Source organism: Monodelphis domestica, chromosome 1 (assembly GCF_027887165.1).
Source record: "Monodelphis domestica isolate mMonDom1 chromosome 1, mMonDom1.pri, whole genome shotgun sequence".
Taxonomy (NCBI): Eukaryota; Metazoa; Chordata; class Mammalia; order Didelphimorphia; family Didelphidae; genus Monodelphis; species Monodelphis domestica.
This window is the reverse complement of record NC_077227.1, coordinates 588743253-588760604: the sequence shown is the minus strand read 5'-3', so window position 1 is coordinate 588760604 and position 17352 is coordinate 588743253. Positions and strand designations below refer to the sequence as shown.

At 38.0% G+C, this 17352-nt stretch overlaps 1 protein-coding gene across 2 annotated transcripts in view; it reads left to right on the top strand.

Moving 5' to 3' along the window:
- The window catches only part of SH2D4A (SH2 domain containing 4A), a 117582-nt gene that overhangs the window by 90739 nt on the left and 9491 nt on the right, over window positions 1–17352 (top strand). For both annotated transcript variants that reach the window (XM_007476431.3, XM_016432779.2), the window contains exon 8: window positions 2166–2296. In XM_007476431.3, the coding sequence (XP_007476493.1) occupies window positions 2166–2296 (131 nt within the window). The remainder of the gene's footprint in view (window positions 1–2165; window positions 2297–17352) is intronic.

Here is a 17352-nt window from a genome sequence, read left to right as displayed (position 1 = left end):
GAAGTACATGTTCAGGACACAACCCAGAGAGTGGGAGGTAACTGGTAGATCAATCAGAACAGATGGGAGGAGCAGGGATGGAAGACACAGATAGAAATACTAATCTTGGAAAGAAGACACTTCCTCCTCTGAGAAATAAAATAAAGAAAAAAAGGCTAAATATAGCTATATAGAGAAATTAGGATGTAGGTCTGAAGAAGTTGCAAAAGTTACCAATGGATGGCGATCATCTTCCCTTGGTAAGTTTTTTTTCTCAATAGAGTTTTTTAAGTGAAGAGGGAATGACTACTTAATGGGGATATTTTATTTTATTTTTAAAATTTAAAATATTATTCCAGGATTACATGATTCATTTTCTTTCTCTCCCTTCTTCCCTCTCCCCTCCCAAATCTGACAAACAATTCCACTGGTTTGCACAAATGTTATCATTTGATACCTACTTAATGGGAATATTTTGGAAAACATTCTTGGTCATATATTGGTTGGACACTCTCAGGTCCCCTTCAACTCTGATTCTTTTATTTTGAGTACAGGTCATTGGGATTAGGGATGATGTTGGGGGTTTGAAAAAAATGGATTTGCAATGGTCACTGCAGAGAATGAAAAATGGAGACTAATTGATATGAATAAAAGAATTTCTAAGTAGCACTAAGAATCCAGATAGTTATAGAGAATTAGTGTTCTTGGAATCAATTAGCACCATTATATGACTTGACAATATGAGAGTAGAATTGGAGGTAGCAAATAGTTGCTATTCAAAGATGATACTGAATTTCTTGTTTCCTAATGACCAATTCAAGTGAAACAATAAAGACCTGATTAACTGGAAGAAAAGGTTGAGTAGGAGAATGAAGGTCATAATAAGGGTAAAGACCAGATTTAGTAGAATTGTGGAAGAGGGAGAGGTGAATGGATAGGATCAAACAATGGCATTTTAAACTTTAAAATCTTGGAGAAGAGCAATTCTGAGTGGTAACAGGATCTAAGTCATGGCTCTGCTTATGGGTAGCTGAAAAGGAGTGAACATGAAGAGTTGAGAAGGTGAAGCAATGAGCCAACGTGCTGAGAAGATCATCAGCATGTGAAGTCATTAAAAAAGTAGCGGGGATGTGCTAGGGAGTTATAGCTGAATTTAATAAGGAAGAGAAAGAGGCTGGTGTCAACTACCATAGAATTCAAAAGAGGGAGCATAACAAAACCTTTGCCCTAGTCAGCCTATCATCAAGTATTTATTGAGAACTTGCTATGTTCCAGGCACCATGCTAAGCACTGGGAATACAAGGAAAGGGAAAGAATAATCCCTGCCTTCAAAAAGCAGGAATTTGAATGGAGAATAAATTACTAGGTACATACAAGATCTATACAGAGTAGCCAGAATGTATTCTTGGATGGGAAGGCATTAGCAAGTTGAGAAAGCTTTGAGCTGAGTCTTGAAGGAAGTCAGGGAAATTAAGTCAGGGATGAGGGAGAAGAGCATGTAAGGCATGAGGGATAACCAGTGCAAAGCCAGAGAGAAGAGTGACAGTGACAGGGTCACGTTTGAGGAACTGCAAGAAAGTTTTACTACCAAGCTTTAATTCAATACCTGCTTTGTCCTTTTTGTATCAATCTTCAAACACCCTCATTTTTGAAGATATCTTTTAACTGAACTAAAACCCTTCAAAGTAGAGAAGAAAGAGAAGGGAAGTGAGCCAGAGAGACTAGTGGAAGCAGAGAGGAAAAAAGGAAACAGACAGATGAAAAGGTTGGGTAGAAACTGACTTAATTTGATTTGAATGCTTTGCTTACAAATAGATCCTCTCCAGGAAATTTGTGCTGGAGGCAGTCTCCATGTATTAATACTTAATTTCTCAGATTTTAATTGAGAGTTAATGAAGCTCCCAGATAATATTAAAAATGAATTAAAGTCAACACAGCAGTTGGTCATACGCATGGCTCACTTAAATTTTCATGGCATTTTTGTCAGGTGCATTTATCAAGATGGCTGGAAAGATGAGGAAAAGGATTCCTTTTCTGGCCATGAGGGATAGGATGGAAAAACAAATTCCATAGTACCTCTAACTGGATAGCTTGGGCTTTTAAGTGCATATTGTATCCCTTTAGAAGATTCTAGATTTATCAATAGTATTAAATTTAACTGAAAATCAATCCTTTGCAAATGACAGAAATCAAGGAGTGAAGAGATCTGTGTCCCACTCAGCCCAAGAAAACATCGTCACATGGTTTAAGGAGGAGCAGATCCCACTGCGAGCTGGCTTTGAGAAAAATTCAGACACGATTGCTCCATGGTTCCATGGTGAGTACTGGAATACCTTTAACATGGTCTCCGCTACTAGCAGAAGAAACTATAATCCACAGAGACCATAGTTACAGAAAGTGTTCTTTTCAACAGTAGACCAAGAAATTTTCAAAACAGTTGTCTATTCAAAGATGAGTCCAGGTTTCCTTGTAATCTTCGTTTCCTAGAGACCATTAGTTTCCTGTGAAATGTATTAATAATCAGTGAGTAATTTTATGATTTCAGCACATACAGGGTTAATTTGACAGTCCAAACAAATCATTTCTGGGTGAGTGAAGAGATCTATTCACATAGCCTTTCCCATGAAGTCCCTTAGGAGAAAGTTCCATCACAAAAGAATTGGGGTAGTCAAAACAATGCTGACCTAGGATTCACAAAATAAACATGTTCATCCTGGATCTGCCCTGAGCCATTTTTATACCTCTTAATAGATCATTTCCTTCCTTAGCTCAAGTCCTAGTTTTCTTACCTAGAAAAGGTATTGATTAGACTTTATGATTTCTCAGATTTTTTTTTCCATTTCTATGATTAAAAGACCCTGAGTTCTGTGTAGTTAAGGCTGCAACTAGTGATAGAGGCTGAGTTTGCTGGCTTGCCAAGAAACTACCACCATGAACACAATTACTGTGGGCTGTCTGAAAAACTATAAGTCAGTGCCGACTTGGTCAACTTAGTTCAGGCTTTGCTGCATTCTCTTTTCTAATGTTTTGGGTTTCAGGGGCAGAGATAGCTGACCAGAGTGCTTGGCCCAGATGTTATTTCTCTATTAGCTTATTACCTGACCAGCTGTGCATACAGAAAGGATGCGTTTGAGTAAAGGCTGAAGATGGAGGTGCTATCATTCATGTATTTTTCTTCTAAACCAAACCATCATATATGTTAGGAACAAGGAGGCTGTTCAGGGTCCTCCCAGGATTCTCCACTTTGGAAACAAAACAGCTGTGAGCCTAGCTTCCTGAACTGGGAGTCAGAAAAACCTGAGTTCAATCCCATCTTGCAAACTTACTGCCTAAGTGACCCAGCCCTGTCACTTCAATTGATGTTGATCCTCAGTTTTTTAATCTTTAAAACAGAGATAATAATAGTACCTGCCTTCACTATACCATCTAGAGAGAGTTGTTGAATGGTGAAGTCATAAGACAGATGACCAAAGGTTAAGGAGTGAGAGGAGAGGAAGTGGGAACAGTGAAAGTAATGCCTCTCTGTAAATAAAGACAGTTTCTACTAACTAGCACAGTGATTTGCCACTAGGTCACAGGTCAAATATTAACTAATTTTTTCTTTCTTTTGTGGGGCATGTCAGGTATTAGAGATTGAAACCCTGGTCCTAGGATGAATTCTTAGAGCAAGAATCTTGGTGTCTTAAGTCCTTGATGGTTATGCTGTCATCCATGTTTACATGTTTCCTTATAGCATCATGGTTTATTTAGTTCATTTGATTTTTTTAAAATAAACAATGAATTTAGCAGTGAATACCAATGAACCTAGTAGAGTCTGGGTGGCCATTTTTCAAAGATGTCATAGAGGGAAGCCATGCTTCAGGTGGGTTTGAACTAGATGACCTCTGAGATCCCTTTCAACTCTGAGACTCTGATTCTATGCATTCAGAGTTTTGACTGACATGAAAAAATGTATTTCAACCATCAGTTCTGTTTGAAGCATCACTTAGCAATAAGAATATGTGTAAGTCAGAAGCCTAATAGAAACTTACAAATACTACTTGGAATTTTTGCTATTCTGGTCTAAAAAATACAGAAAACAAAAAAAAGCAAAAATTTTTGTATTTTATATACAGACACTGTATTGATGTACCATTGTCATAGTGTCCTTGTTGTTTACTCGAACATTTATCATGCTCATGTTGCCAGAGAAAAAAAGAGCTCTGTGCCATAAATCATTATCTTCACTTTGAGTGAGTTAATCAAATTTCACAGCTTTCTACAGAAAAGGAAAGATGGATCACATCTAAATAATTCATTCTACCTTTAGCCCTTACATTTATTCACTTTACAACACGATTGTTTCTTCATTGATGTTTTGAAATCTTAGCTGGTGGCCTTTCTGTATTGATTTATCATCTTTCTTCCTCTGTCCTTTAGTCTGTGAATTATACTTTTTGGAGTTATTACTTAAATTATCTCAAGCCATACTTTTTCATATTTTCCTTTTCTCTTAATTAAGCAGAAGTTTCTAATGGAAAAATTTAACCATTTAACTAAAATTTGAATGAAAATGATGTTAAAAGACCAGTAGAGTCCCCCCTTCCATTTTTTTTTTTGCCTGTTATAACTCTAAGTTTAAAAGGAGTAAATAATTCAATCTGTCTTGTGGTAATTATTAAATTTCTACTTTATCCACAGACTCATACAAGATAGTTTAATGTAACCAAAAGTACTTAATTCAATTTACCTTACATGTGTTGAGCATCACTATGTGCCATTTACTGTGCTGGGGATAAAAAGGAAAAAAAGGAAACAATCTCAGGTATCAAGAACTTATATTCTATTAGAATGATAAGATGTAATAAAGGGAGATGTTCAATTCTTCAAAGTAGAATAAAAATATTTATAAAAAAATTATCTATACATTTATTATTTCTGCACTCATTTTTAAAAGGCAAACTAGAAATAGTTTCCTCTTCCATCTCAACCTGTGTCATCTTAAACCATTAATTTCAGAGCAAAGTAATTTCATTATAGATCAAATCCTGTTTCACTAAATTTGTATGAATGTGTATGAAAGTTCTAACTTTTATACTAGATATCTATCTATCTATCTATCTATCTATCTGTCTGTCTGTCTGTCTGTCTGTCTGATTATCGATCTTTCTACCTATTTAATCTATCTATGCCAGATACTGTGCTAAGTGTTTTATACCTGTTATTACCTACCTGGGAGGTAGGTAATTATTATTCCCATCTTACAGATTCTTCATTAATTGACTTTCTAATTAGTCTCAGAGTACAATTAGTCTTTAAACAGTCATCATCATCACATGATCACTTTCATCGTTATCACCGCTGACATTCAGGTTGCATTTGATGCTCTATGACATTAACAAAGCATTTTACATCGATGATCTCATTGGATTCTCCTAATAGCTCTGCGACTTGGGCATGGAAGGTACGGATGCCCCCATTAGACGGATCACAAAACTGAGGCTCGGAGCGGTTCCGTAATTTGCCCGAGGCCGCCCAGCGGCTTAGAGCAGGCTCTCTCCGTGTGCATGTGGTGGTTCATTAGGACCCTTCTAGAAAGTGATGGACATTTTATTAACATGTATTTAAAGCAATTACAGGATGAGTCCATCCTCCGCTTTCCCCAAGGACCTTCGTGACTATCTTAGCAGGTAATTGAGCTTGTCCTTGTCCAAGTGCATTAGCATCTGGATGTGATTTTCCCAGCTGCTCAGAACCGTATTGATTGCTTCTCGTTTGGGCACATCCCTGAAGTTTCCCACTCTCCTCAGGGGTAAATCCTATTAGTTTCTGTGAAAGCAATTATTCTCTGAAAGCCGAGTTCCCTCGAGGTCGTTTGCTTTGTGGATTCCTATTTCCCGACTCTCCTCCCACACACAGCGTAGAGCTACAGCTCGTGTGTGCGCATGTGTGCGTGTGTGCGTGTGCGTGTGGAGAGAGAGGAAATGTCCACACCGAGACCAAACATTTATAAATACAGTAGCTAGTACGCAAGAAGATACATTGAGGACCTCCCTCGGCTTCCTTAAACTATGCATTAGCCTAAATCAGGAGTAATAACTCAAACACATATATGCATACGTGGATGTGGATGTATGTCCCTATAGATGCACAAGCATTCACACTGGATGTATATACAATACACGGTCTGTATAATAGGCATTATATACTCTAGTAGCTAGTTTAAGGAAGACATATCAAATACTTTCTGAATTTTCCTTTGGAATTAGCTCAAGTGAAAAGTAATAGCTCCCAAACTTCCCTCCAAAATGTGTATGAAAACACATATGTATACATGCACACATGGTAGATACATGTGTCTAGTGTGTATTATATATTAAAGTTGCTAGTTTAAAGATATATTGAATTGCATGCCTCCCTGATTTTCCTTAACCTATGAAATAGTCTCTGTCAGAAGTAATGACTCTCAAACATATATGTAATATGTATACACCTATACACATGTCTATGTATATATACACAAACACCCAATTATATAATGTATGTTGTATATGTGTGCCTATATGTATTTTCTATATTGCACATAGATGACCATATAAACATATAATACATGTTATATATGTACATGTCTGCACTTTCTATATTACATATGCATGAACACATAAGTATATAACACATGTTGTATAGGTGCATATGTCTGCATTTTCTATATTACCTATATATGAACACATAAATATATACATAATACATGTTATATATGTACACGTCTACATTCTCTATATTACATGTGCATGAACACATAAGTATATAACACATGTTGTATAGGTGCATATGTCTGCATTTTCTATATTACATATACATGAACACATAAATATATAATACATGTTCTATATGTGCATATTCTGCATTTTCTATATTATAATAGTCTTAAGGAAGACTTATCAAATGCCTTCCAAATTTTCCTTAACTTACAAATTAGCCCATTGGAAATAATAGCTCTCAAACAAGCTCACATGCATACAAATGCATGTATGTTCATGTATTTGTATGTATACACATGTAAACATACATACATGCATGTTGCCTATATAGATCCAGTCGTTTCCTATTAACTTTAGGATTGAACATGGAAATGCTTTGTTGAGGAACTGGAAGCCTTTTCACTGACTGTCCCCCATCCTGGAAAGTGTCCGTATGGCTACGTAAAAAGCCCTCCGTTTTCTGTCGCCTTTACAAGGACTTCATTTCACTTTATCTATTCAGAAGCCGGTCAAAAAGGGTCTAAGAAAGACGTGGGGAGGCTTATGCTTTCAGTATCAAACTGGTTCAAAGCAACTCCAACGCTGCCACTTCCTGTCAGGTCCACAGACAGGATTATGGTGTTCCTCTCCCTGAGAATCTTCAATGGACCCTCAGCGCCTGCTGAATAAAGAACATTTTCGGCTGGCATTTGAAGCCTGCTACAGTCTGGCTCCATTCTACCTTTATTTATGCCGCCCCATTCCCTTGATCCACACCGTATTCCAGCAGAGTTGAAGTTCTCACCATCCCCAGGGACTGCCCCGTGCTTTCTAGCCTGAGCCCCTTTGCCCACCTGTATCATTACACAAGGAATGACCTCATTTTCTTGCCAAGCTCTACCTGTTGACCTCCTTCCCATCCTTCAAGACCCAAATGCAATGACTCTTCCTCAGGGAAGTGACTTCTCTCTTCCCTGATCTTACTGTCCTGTAAAGTCCCTCCATGCCCTTCCATTCTGATTTGTAGCTTATTTATGCATGTACCCCAGCCGTTTCTCCCTGAGAACAGTCATCCCCTGATTTTTCTTTATGTTTCTTGCAGTGGCTTCCAACAGTGAATTATACATATGGCAGGTGCTTATACAGATGTATTTAAATGAGTGACAAAATGAAATCTGGTACTTTAGTTATCCAACTTGCCTTCCCTGTTTTATAATGTTTTCCCTGACGTCTCACTCCCCAAGCCAGACAGCATTGAGTACTCTTCCTTTAGAAGGAAATGAGGAGAGAACAAGGAATAGGAAGCCCTGTCCTGCGATAAGGAAGCCCCTTATTTAGGCTCCTCTATCTGGCTCAAGCTAGGGCAGAGAGGTAGTACAGTGGATAGAAAGTTGGGATTAGAATCAGGAAGACTCATCTTCACTAACTGATGCTAGGCAAGTCATTTAATCCTATTTACCTCAGTTTCCTCATCTATAAAATGAGCTGAAGAAGGAAATGGCAAACCACTCTAATATCTTTGCCAAGAAAACCCCAATGGGGTCATGGAGAATCTACAACTGAACAACAAAAAAACTACAGCTCAGAGAGAAGGCAAGGGGACTATTAAGAACTTACTTCTCCTGAAAAGAACACTTGACAAATGATGTTTCTGCTTTTTTTCTCAACGCTCTCCAGATGAGGAAGGAACACTCTTTGGGAAGATAATATTCATATTTAATTTTCAAGCTAAATGTATTTATTCAGCAGAAAAATTATTGAGCGTTTTCATTCTGTCTGAGATATTGTTCTAAGTGCTGGGAGAGGGAGTGCTAAATGAAAAATAAAACAAAAAATGAACCTTGCCTTCAATGAATTTGTGCTCTTTGAGTACAGAAAATAATCTGGTCGATTCTAACGAGTGGCCTGAAAGAGGTTTGAAGGGAGGGAAGTTTGTTTCAAACTCAGTGGGTAGAATTAATGCATAAAAGGAGGAGGGCATTTCAGGCGAGAGAAATAGCAAAGACAATGGCATAGATGTGAGTAAACATAGGTGGCACTCAGAAAAGAGCAAGGAGTTTGATTTGGCTGGAACCTGCGATGTGTGAGTTCTAGGTAACAAGTCTGTAAGGGCAGTTTGGAGGCTGACTATGAAAGCCTTTGAATGCCTGTGTAAGGGATGCGAACTTTAGACAGTAGGGATCCACCAAAAGCTTTTAGATAGGAGGCCGATCAGTTATAGTTTAGAAAGATTATTCTGGCAGTGATGGATAAAATGGATTAGAAGAGGAAGATGATAGTGATAACAACTACTATTTATATGATATTAACTTTATAAATTTATATAAATTTTAAAGTTTACATATCACTTTACAAAAATTATTTCACTTTAACCTCACAACAGCTCTGGGAGGTAGGTGGTATAATCATTCCCATTTTATAGAAGAGAAAGATAAGGTAAATAGAGGCTAACTGACTTACCTGGGAGAGGAGAGAGGTTACTAAGAATAATCCTGATTCTTGTCAGTGTACAAAAACTAATTAACTGATGATACATAAACTATGAAATCTTTGTCCAATAGCCAATGAGTTTCTTGGCCTTTGGAGGAACTGAACTGCATCCACATTGATATTCTCACTATAAATAAAACCAGAAAACATGAAGGTATGGTGGTCAAATGGAAGGACAACTTATGAGTTCAGAGAGCTTATTAGAGGAGCTGGTAGTTTGTTATATCGTGTTCCCAAAGGGAGAAAGGAGTGTTATTTTGTGGGGACATTTGCTAATCTCCCCTCACCATGCTTATGATTAATGTAAGCACAATCTGTCATATAGGGGAAAGCTGAGAAATTCTATATAGAATTGACAGGATATTCCAAACCCAGTCAACAGTTCTCAAATGCCAGTGACTTCCTTGTAAAAGGGGACTTTGGAAGATATGAACAAAAGGATTAGAAAATAGGATTCAGGATTTAGAAATTGAAAGATTCCTGTGTGACAAATTTATTAATTTCTTGATAAAGTCAGAAAATACTGGACATATTGAACACCAAAACATTACCTGCTTCCTCACCCTCTTCCCTACACCCCCCTACCAAAAAACCCCAATTTAATAGATTCTGTCTGGCAAGAAATAGCTGCTAACTGATGTGGGAGTAATTTTAGAATCAGTGTTCTGTGTGTAGTTAAGGATGTTGACTGCTGAGAATAAAGTCAAAATCAACTCCAAACTAGGAAAAAAAGATGAAAATTAAAAGACTTTAATACTTTGATAGCTTCATAATCACATCAATCAACACTTTCTCAAATAATGACTATGCAACAGTTAGTGTGCATAATTAGACAATTCCAACCTGACCTTCTAGATACTGAAATATAGCATTGGAAGGAGAGGGGGAAGGAAGCGGAGGTGGGGAGAAGGAGAGAAATGAGAGCGAGGCAGAGAAAGACAGGAGGAAAGAGGGATAGGAGAGAGAAACAGACAGATGGAAAGAGAGAGAGAGAGACAGAGAGAATTGCACTTCATATTTCAGGGGGGAAAAAGGAAATATATACTTGCCCTTGAGAATCACAGAAACTGAGAGTTGCAAAGAAACTCAGCAACCATCTAGTTTACCCCATATTGACCGCTTCTCAGACTTAGAGGTCATGGTTCCTTAGAGGTATCTTGTGAGAAAGAACTTTGAACTTCAATGTAGTACATTAGTACAACCTCCTGTAACTAACTCTAGGGCAGTGATGGCTAACCTTACCTTCTAAAGACTGAGTGCCCAAACTGCAACCCTCATGCAGCCCCCTGTGAGCCCCCTGCCTTATCCCAGATAGGGGAGGGAGGAAGCATTCCCATTGGGCTACTGGGCAGAGAGGTGAGTCATGTGAGAATTGTCCTCAGGTGAGGAGGAGAGGGGACAGGAGCAGCACCCTCCAGCACATACTCTAGTATGTGTGCCATAAGTTCGCCAACATGGCTCTAGGGAACCCTTTAGGAAGTATCTTCCAACTTGAACCATCTATAGGTCTTATAATCCACAGCTCCTACTTATGGGACAGAGCTCAAGGCCATAATCAGAGAACATATCACCCAAGTCCCTCAGTAACCCAGTGTTACTCCCTTTATATCCTGTCATGTAGCCTCTATATTAGAGCTCCCTCAGAGCTAACTCATATTAGAGCTAACTCAGAGCTCTTTCAAGAAACTTCACTTCTGGTTGATCCTTCAGTGTCCCTGAGGCTGTGTCTCCCCACACTGTGTCTTTGTATTAGCTACACTGCAGATCAGGTCTCATTAGCGTATAGCAGTCTAAACAAAGTTTGTTGGGGTCCCAGGGATACTTGGACTTTCATAAGAATTTCAAGGGAAATGGGGAACACAAATGCCTCTGATCACTTGACAGGGTTGTGTACTTCTATATAGATATGATCAACATCCCCTGGCTTTTACTTGGCTATTGTACCAGTGCAGCATTGTTACTGCCCTCATTTCTTCCTACCCAACCTGCTCACCTACAAAGGATTCCTCCTCCTATATCAACACCCTATCTTTGTCTCTGATACTATTTTTTCCTTTCTCCCTTCTATGTAACTTCAACATTTGTAAATCAACAAGAGGTATAGGAAAGAATCCTGGGCTTGGTGTCAGGCAAGACCTGAGTTCTAATTCTAGCTCTGATATTTGCTTGTGGAGTAATTCTAGTTGTCCCTCACTGCCTCAGTTTCATCATCCATAAAATGGAAGGATACTTATATCACCTATCTCACTAAGAAATTGTGAAGAAAGTACTTTGTGAACCGTAAATTGCTTCATAAAAGTGACTCATTCTCTGAATTTTTATGTCATCCCCAATAACGTCAAAGATAATTAGAGAATTTGTTTTTTTTTTTAATACATACATATATATATATATTTAATTATTCCTATATCTGGAGTTTGGGATTAGAAGCCCAAATCAGTTCATTGACTTTTGCATACATTTCCCTTATTCTTAGGAACCCCAAGAAATGTCTCCCCACCAATAAAACCCAATTCATAGATAACGAAGATAATGAAGCTCTTCCTGCAAGACATGGGACTACTCACTATTTGAAGGACCACTGGCAATTAGCTATTTATGAATTAGAGATGTCTTGGGATTTCCAATGGGGGAGCTGAATAATGAGCTCCCACAATTATATTTATGGATTCGGTCCAGGGAACTGCCTGGTTTTTGATTACTGAGAGAAGCATTTGACCAAATTAAGTTGACTTGATCAGACAATTAATAAATTAATATCCAGAAATAGTGCCTCTTGAAATTTCAGCCATCACAATAATGAAATAAGAATAATCAATGGTAGAAAAGATTATTGAAAGATGAGCATATTAATACATTGTTGGTAGAGCTGTGGATTGGTTAATTAGAAAACAATTTGAAATTAGGAGAAGAAAATGACTAAGTGTACATTTCTTTTACTGTAAGATTCCACTGCTAGACATATGACCAAGGATGTCAGGGGTACAAAATTAAGGTCCCATACACACCAAAATATTTAAAGTAGCTTATGATGAGGTAGTGAAGAATTAAAAATGAAGTGGGTCCCCACTGATTGGGAAATGACTAAATAAGTTGTGCATGAATGTAATGGAACCTTACTGTATTATAATAAACAACGAGTAGGATGAATATAAAAGAGCATTGGAATTCTTATATGAACTTATGCAAAATAAGTCAAGGCTGCTCAGTGGATAGGGCACCAGACCTAGAGTCAGGAAGACCTGACTTTAAATCTAGCCCTAGACACTTACTAGCTTTGTGACCTTGAGGAAGTCACTTAGCCCTGTTTGCCTCAGTGTCCTCATCTATAAAATGAGCGAGAGAAGAAAACAGTAAACTACTCCAGTATTTCTGCTAAAGAAACTCTAAATGGGGTCACAGAGAGCTAGACACTATTGAAACAACTGAACAACAACAACAACCAAAAAAGAGGAAAGGAGAGGAGAGGAGAGGAGAGGAGAGGAGAGGAGAGGAGAGGAGAGGAGAGGAGAGGAGAGGAGAGGAGAGGAGAGGAGAGGAGAGGAGAGGAGAGGAGAGGAGAGGAGAGGAGAGGAGAGGAGAGGAGAGGAGAAGAGAGGAGAGGAGAGGAGAGGAGAGGAGAGGAGAGGAGAGGAGAGGAGAGGAGAAGAGAGGAGAGGAGAAGAGAGGAGAGGAGAAGAGAGGAGAGGAGAGGAGAGGAGAGGAGAGGAGAGGAGAGGAGAGGAGAGGAAAAGAAAGAACATTAATGCAATCAAACCTGAAAGCTATGAAATTATAATGATAAAATAGAATTTTGCTGATCTCTTCCTGTCCCCCCTGCTACTCTCTGACTTTTAAAATTCCTTATTATAAAGCATGACTCTCTGGGAGGGACTGGGGGAAGGATATACTGGGAAATGTAGAGTCTAAAAAACAAAAGCCATCAATAACATGTATTTTTTAAATAATACATTATAGACCTTAAAGATGTAATCATTTTTTATATTAGCTGACTTTTTCTTTTTTAAAAAAAAATCTTTTAAAAAATCTTATTTTCTCCAATTACATGTAAAAAAATGTTTAACATTCATTTTCTTTAAAATTTTGAGTTCCAAATTCTCTCCCTCCTTCCCCACCCTCTTTTCCTCACTCACTCCCACCCTACCCCCATCCCTGAGACAGTAAGCAATATGATTTACATCTTTACATATAAGTTATTTTGTTGAAGAGATCTCAAACAAACAAGAAAAAAATGTGAAATATGGTATGTTTCAGTTTGCATTCAGATCCCATCGATTCTTTCTTGTGGGGCAGATAGCATTTTCCATTATGAGTCTCTGGAATTGTCTTAGATCTCTGTATTGCTGAGAATAACTAGGTGATTCACAGTTGTTCATCAAAAAAAATTGCTGTCACTATGCACAATGTTCTGATTCTGGTTACTTCACTTTGCGTCAGTTTATATGTCTTTTCAGATTTTTCTGAAACTGTCCTGCTCATCATTTCTTATAGAACAACAGTTACATACCATAATTTGTTTGGACATTCCCCAATTGATCAATATCCCCTTAATTTTCAATCCTTTGCCACCAGAAAAAGGCGGCAATAAATATTTTTGCACAAATAGGTTTTTTTCTCCCCTCTTTTTAAAAAAATTTCTTTGGGGTTAGTAAATAGTATTGATGGATCAAAGACTATGCACAGTTTTAGAGCCCTTTGGGCATAGTTCCATATTGCTCTCCAGAATGGTTGGATCAGATCATAACTCCACCAAAAGTATATTAGTAAGACCTAATCATTTTTAAACAGTACTAATAAAGGAAACACCTTTTCATTCCCCCTTTCCCATTGCTGTGTAATGCCCATAAAGACAAATGAAGTGATGACTGTTCTCTAGGAGACAAGGTGGGGATACACGAGTAAATAAACTGCAAATTAGAATATAAGGACATAAAGGGAGCACAAAGAACTCTAAGAACAGATAAAAGAAATCTCTTCCAACTGGGGAGATCACTAACAACAGCTGCATCAGATGATCAGAGGCATTTGTGTTCCCTTCTTCTCTTGCAATTCTTATGAAGTTCAAGCATCCCTGGGACCCCTCCAGACTATATTTGGACTTCTTTAGACTTAGGAGACCTGATTTGGAGCTAACACAAAGACACAATGTAGGAGACTTGGGGAAACTGGCAGGAAGGAGAAACAAGCAGAATTAAAGTTTCCTATAAGGGTGCAGAATCTCCAAGGGAGCCTTATATGAGAAGACAAAATGACCCTAATTTGGGAAGCACCAAGAGATAATCAGAATGACTCTGGGTGTTGAAGAGGTTGGGTAAGATGTTCTCTGAGTCTGGCTTTGAGCCCTGTCCCATAAGGAAGAGCTGTGGGTTACAAAAAGCTTCCTAAAGGATTCCATAGTGTCAGTTCCAGGAAGAAGTTGTGCTAAAAACCTAGAGGGCTTTTTGAAGGTGGTAGGTATGGCGTTGAAGAATAAAATATCATTATTGCCTAATTATTGGGGAGGGGGCAAGGCTTTGATAACTACTGGGGGGACTTCTAAAGGTTGCACCTGGAAAAACTTGTGACAATGCATATTACAAAGAATTCACCAAACCCTACAACTGAACAATTTCTAGTCTTGAACGTTTACTTAATTTTTGGAAGCCCCTTTCTATGTAGATCTAATTCGAGTTTTTATAGCAAGTATATTTATGAAAAATTGCATATATTTTTGTAAATAAAATTCTATTTTAAATACAGTAGAGTTTGCCTCTATAGAGGAATTCTTTTTCATAAAGTTTAATATAAATATGCATAGGTGTACATACACACTACATAGCTTTTTAAAATCCCTTACTTTCTGTCTTCATAACAACACTAAGGCCAAAGAGCAAGGGCTAGGGAATTGAGGTTAAGTGACTTGCCCCAGGTTGTATAGCTAGGAAGTTTAAACCTAGGTCCTCCCAACTCCCCATCTGGCCCTCTATCCACTATGTTACCTAGCTGCCCTCACAATACACAATACTTTTTTTATGCCTTTATCTTCTGTCTCAGAATCAATAATGGGGGGCAGCTGGGTAGCTCAGTGAATTGAGAGCCAGGCCCAGAGATGGGAGGTCCTGGCTTCAAATTTGGCCTCAGACACTTCCTAGCTGTGTGACCCTGGGCAAGTCACTTAACCCCCATTGCCTAGCCCTTACCACTCTTCTGCCTTGGAAGTAATACTGTTACTGTTGCTGTAGTCTGAAGATATCTCTGAGGATTAAAAAGCAAACTGCTCAGAATTTGAAAGGACACAGTGTTATCTTCAGTTAAGACATCAATACAATCATTTTGTTTATGTTGATCTATCATTTCAGTGTTTTGGGTGGCAAAATGTAACTCTGTCACTATCCCAAGTATTGAGACTCTTGTCCTTTATGAGTTTCTATGAGTCTTCAATAAAAGTTGTATCCAATAAAAAAAATACTGGAACACAGTATTGATTCTAAGACAGAAGGTAAAGGTTTAAAAAAAAGAATCAATATTGTGTATTGGTTCTTTTTTATTTTTTTTTAAACCCTTACCTTCCATCTTGGAGTCAGTACTGTGTATTGGCTCCAAGGCAGAAGAGTGGTAAGGGCTAGGCAATGGGGGTCAAGTGACTTGCCCAGGGTCACACAGCTGGGAAATGTCTGAGGTGATATTTGAACCCAAGCCCAGCTCTTAATCCACTAAACCACCCAACTGCCCCCCACCATACATATCTTTTAAATTTAAAATTAATTTACAAGTTTTAAAAACTAATTTCTTTTTAAACCCTTCTCTCCTTTCTCAGTCCTCTTCATGGCCTCCCAAGTAAATATTCCTAAACCGAATATGATTCAATGACACTACTACTGTATCTACCCCAGTACCCCAAAGCAATCAAAGAAAGAAAAAAAGATTCAGATGAAAGCATTTTTGTAGCAGACTCAATATAACTTTGTGTGTGTGGACAGTTTTAGATACGAGGCTTGCTTGAAGAGGGTCAAAGCCTCACAGTCTTGAATTCTTTGGAATCACTGCCAACACAGTTTAGCCATTATTGGTGATTCACCATGAAATTTATTTCATTATGATCCAAGTATGGAATGTGGCTTTAGATTGCCAGCCAACAGATGGGCTCTTTTGATAATCTTCCTAGATGATAATCTAATCAGATCTACAACCTGACCTGTTTTCGGGGGGACTTTGACCTTCGACATGGATTTGGCTGTTCCTTTGCATTATGATTTTCTTCTCAGGATGCAAGAGAATCACTGTCAAATGTGACATTCTACTTCATCCATAGAAGTAACGAGAAATTTCAGGTTTGAGATGCAGGAGTCTTTATCAGATTTTTTGCTTTTTATCCACCAATATCCACCTTTCTGCTGGGTTGTGTTTGAAAAAGCTCTGGCATTTGGTGTCAGAAAAATCTGGCCTTGAATCCTTGACTATTGGCAAATTCTTTAAATGCTATAGAATCTAATAATACTTATACTCCCTACCTAATAGAAGATGTGTAAGGAAAATAATGTGTGAAAGTTAAATGCTCTAGAATTGTGAAATGTTTTTTTTTTAATTATTGGATAATAATAGCAATAATTAGGGTTGCTATGAAGATCAAATGAGACTATATTTGTAAAGTGCTTAGTGCCATCCTTGGCACATATTAGGTGCTTTTAAAAATGGTTGTGTCTTTCTTTCCTTCCTGGTAAGAAAATACCATTATTTAACTAGAGTTTGGAGTTGGGGAGAGACATGGAAAGTGAGGAAGGGTAAGAGTTAAAGAATGCCAGGATATTTGAGTGTGACTTTGAAGGATGGGAAGGAATTCAGAAGGGGATAAGTATAATGTTCTAAATATGAGGAACACAGTGAGCAAAAGGAACAAGGCAGAAAAGTCTAAGTTTTGGCAGAGTTGCACCAGGGTATCTGGTTTAGCTTCATATAGAATTCACTGGAGGGGATTATTTTGTTTTTTTGTTTTGTTTTGTTTTTTAAATATTTAATTAATTTAGAATTTTTTTCTATGGTTATGCGATTCATGTTCTTTCCCTCCCCTCCCCCCAACCCCCTCACATAGCTGACACACAATTCCACTGGGTTTTACATGTATCATTGAACAAGACCCAGTTCTATATTATTGATAATAATTGCACTAGGGTGATCGTTTAGAGTC